We start from the raw sequence: 3819 nt of genomic DNA, 5'->3' as shown, positions 1-3819 counted from the left end.
AGCCAGGAGCTGAGCTGGTAGAGAGAGATTGGGTCCTAGACCTACACCCACCCCTGCTGGCTCCTACGGCAAGTAGTGTAATCCTCACTGAGAGTGACTATGTGGTTTCACCCAAGTGGTCATGAAGTCTGATTATTTAAAGTTTTTATTTTAATTCTAGTTGGTTAACGTACAGTGTTATATTAGTTATAAGTGTACAATACAGTAATTCAACTCTTTCTCCCAAAGAATGTGATTTTAATGGACTTAAGAACTCTAGTTCTGGAGACAGTCTCCTGTTGATCCTGTGTTATGGGGACCGTAGGCATTATTGTGAGGTTTCTAAGGTGCACTCAGAACCTTGATTATAATAAAGAGTTTGATGAATCTCTAGTGTGATATGATCGTGTGTAGAAACAGTGTGTCTCAGGGGCACCTGGGTGGCTTAGTTGGAAGATCAAGGGACTCTTGATCTCGGGGTCCGAGTATGAGTCCCATGTGGTGTATAGAGATTACTTTAAAAAGTATAACTTCAGAAGTCTGGAAACATTTTGTTTGATGCAGGTGCTGGTTTAGATAGGTTTTCTCTAACTCTAGGTATTTGAAGTGTTAATACACATAAGAAGCGTGTCTGAATTAAACATGGAGAGTCTTTTTCCAGTTAATAAAAAAGGAGCACTCAATACAATAGGAAGTATCTCACAAGGTTCTTAGTGTCCAGTGTATCTTCTGATATTTCTGCTCTATTAAATATTATAAAACCAATCCAAGATTGGTTCACTTACATGTGATACAAAGTTTTTGCCTAACATTTCATTATGATGTGTCCTGTCATTTCCTTCCTTCCTTCACCTTCCTTTCTTTTCTTATTTCTTTTTTCTTTTCTTTTCTTTCTTTTCTTTTCTTTTCTTTTCTTTTCTTTTCTTTTCTTTTCTTTTCTTTTCTTTTCTTTTCTTTTCTTCCTACTTTCCACCCTCCCTCCCTTCCTTCCTTCTTCCCTTCCTTCCCTTCCCTTCCTTTCTCGTTCTTTCCTTTCTTCTCTTCTTTATATAGGCTTCATCCTCCGCACAGAATTCCACACAAGGCTTGATCCCAGGACCAGAGATAAAGACCTGAACTGAGATCAAGAAGAAGACCCTTAACTTGCTGACCCAGACACCCCTTGTATGTCAATATCTATCACAAATAATGCTTAAGTTTTACTAACTTTATTTGGCACAGGTTTTAAAAAATTGATACCTGTATTTTCTGAAAAATACATAAGCAGGTACCAATGTTTCTGTCCTGAGTTCCTGTGATTTAAGAGATTATACTTTTGTTCCTGGAATAAAACAAATGATTCTTTCTGTTGTCATCCTAATATGGAGCCCTTCTTGCATTAATTAAATCCAGGTTGTCATGGGGTAGGAACCTGCCCCTTTATAGTCCTACAGTGAGTGCGTCTAGTGTACTGAGATGTCTAGTGTGTTATTCACACTGTACAGTTGCTTATAAAAAGAGTGTTCATAAATACATGGAAGGACATCATTGGTAAAAATTGAATGTACATACCGCCATCTATGTTGAAATGACAAGGTGTAAACATAAAGCTGAATTTAGATCTGGTATATTTACAGAACACAGCTAAGTAGAGTTTTAGCAGCTCATTTATTGAATGCACTAACTTTCTGCCCAGCCCAACCAAGTTCACATCATCTGTCTGCCCCTAATTGAGTGAATGTAAACAAAATAATTAACCTCTCTGTTCTTCTATGGTCCCTATCTTTCTCAGGAAGGCATAGTTCCTGCCTGTGTATTTATGAAAAATAAGGTACTTCATGGGTGGTAGTTATACTAGTGTATCACACATTGCAAGTGTTGTGTACTGGTTGTGCATGGAACTCTTAGAAGGTTTTAAATGACTGAAGAACTGTAAGGAATTATTTGAAAGTTGAAAGTGTTCATAAGTGAGAATGTCAGATTTCAGCTGACTTGAGTCATGTAGCCCCTGCCTCCTTTTCCCATGCAGGATCGTCTAGCCCAGAAGACAAGTATCAGCACTGAGGACTGACAGGATGGACACCCAGGATCTGGCAATAGGAGTGATCTTCTTAGTCCAGACCGTGCTTGGAATCCTGGGGAACTTGTCTCTTCTTTACCATTATGTCCTCCTTTCTTTGACTGGGTGTAGGCCTAGGCCCACAGATTTGATTGTCAAGAACCTGATTGTAGCCAACCTTTTGGTCATGGTCTCTTTTGGAATACACCGTACACTGTCATCTTTTGGGTGGTATCACACCTTCGGTGATTTTGGATGTAAATTTTTCCCGTATGTTCGGAACGTGGGCAGGGGTGTGTCCATTGGCGTGACCTGCCTCTTAAGTGTCTTTCAGGCCATCATGATCAGCCCCCAGAATTCCAGGTGGGCAGCACTTAAAGGGAAAGCTCCCAAGTGCCTTTTCCCTTCACTTGTCCTGTGCTGGATTTTGCAGTTACTGGTAAATATCATGTTTCCAATGTTTATGAGTGGCCCTTTGAACTATAAAAACACCACAATGCAGAAAAGTTTTGGATACTGTTCATCTGTTCGTCATGACAAAGCTGAGGACTCATTGTTCGCAGTGGTGTTATCATTTCCTGATATGTTATATTTAGGGCTCATGATCTGGTTCAGCGTCTCCATGGTTTACATCCTGTACAGACACAAGCAGAGGGTCCGGCACATTCATCGGACTAGCATCTCCTCCATATCATCCGCTGAGTCCACGGCCACCAAAACAATTTTCCTCCTGTTGTGTACCTTTGTCTACTTTAATACCATTTCTTCTGTCTTTCATATTGTTTTGTCTGTTTTGGATCATCCCAACTGGTACCTCTTGAACACCGGTTTACTGATCACTCTGTGTTTCCCAATGGTCAGTCCCATTCTGCTTATCAGCCGAGACCCTAGGGTATCCATGGTCTGCTTTCACTGGATAAGGAATATAAAATGCCCTCATCTTATGAGAAATGTGTAAACTGTAGGAATATTCATAATGTTTCTCCTGTTGGTAATTCATTCATACCCTCAGGGTTCGTTGTATAACTACGAGTGGCTAGCTGAACATTGGTAACAGAAGTGTTTACATCGACTTCAAGTGAACAATAAGTAGACATCATAATAGCAAGGAAATATTATATCATTGTCTTAACAATACATTTGGATTGAAGTTTTGCTAATGGTTTCTTTGGAGGAGCCCATAAAGTATGCAATTTTAATGATCATGTCCTGAAACAATCTGGATATTATGGAGAGGTCTTTGAGTATGGCACATAAGTTTGTTACAGTAAATTTCCCTGAAGGGAAGTAGGTATGGGATGAAAGGAAAAGGAGCATGGAAATGGATCAGCATGTGGCTGGTCAACACTGACTATTCAGAGAATAGTGTTGGAGGGAAAATTGAGTCAGCAGGTGAAACTTTGGAGAGCCAATCATGCATGTTGCACATTACGTCCTTAGTAAGTGGTAAGTCAGTGATGTGAAGTATGATGTTATGGGAACATGGGACGTGAGCATGAGTATACATTTTCAGATAGAAATGGCCAGAATGGGCTGGAGTAGATAGTGGAGAGCACCGAATTGAATTTTAGCCGAATTTTTAAAGTTTTATTTTAGAGAAACAGAATAGGACCGGGATAGAGGGAAAAAGAAAGGGAAGGAAAGAATCGAGCTCTGCGCTGAATGTGGAGCCTGCTTGAGATTCTCTCTCCCTCTGCTCTTCTCCCTGGCTTGTGGTATCTCTCTCTCGATCTCTCTCTCTGTCTCTCCCTCTCTCTCTCTTATTCTGTAAAAAAAAAAATACGAAAAATATTTTAAAAGTA

At 40.0% G+C, this 3819-nt stretch overlaps 1 protein-coding gene across 1 annotated transcript; it reads left to right on the top strand.

Moving 5' to 3' along the window:
- The first annotated feature begins 1956 nt into the window (after window positions 1–1956).
- On the top strand, window positions 1957–2975 carry LOC144217634 (vomeronasal type-1 receptor 4-like). The gene has a single exon (XM_077747278.1). The coding sequence runs from the start codon at window positions 2034–2036 to the stop codon at window positions 2973–2975; it is 942 nt and encodes a 313-aa protein (XP_077603404.1). The 5' UTR covers window positions 1957–2033.
- The last annotated feature ends 844 nt before the right edge of the window (window positions 2976–3819 follow it).

Source organism: Crocuta crocuta, unplaced genomic scaffold, assembly GCF_008692635.1.
Source record: "Crocuta crocuta isolate KB4526 unplaced genomic scaffold, BGI_CrCroc_1.0 scaffold334, whole genome shotgun sequence".
NCBI lineage: Eukaryota > Metazoa > Chordata > Mammalia > Carnivora > Hyaenidae > Crocuta > Crocuta crocuta.
This window is presented reverse-complemented; position numbering and strand designations above follow the sequence as displayed.

What these genes read in the sequence shown, in the direction of transcription:
- LOC144217634 (XM_077747278.1), top strand. Translation starts at nt 2,034, where the DNA reads ATGGACACCCAGGATCTGGCAATAGGAGTGATCTTCTTAGTCCAGACC.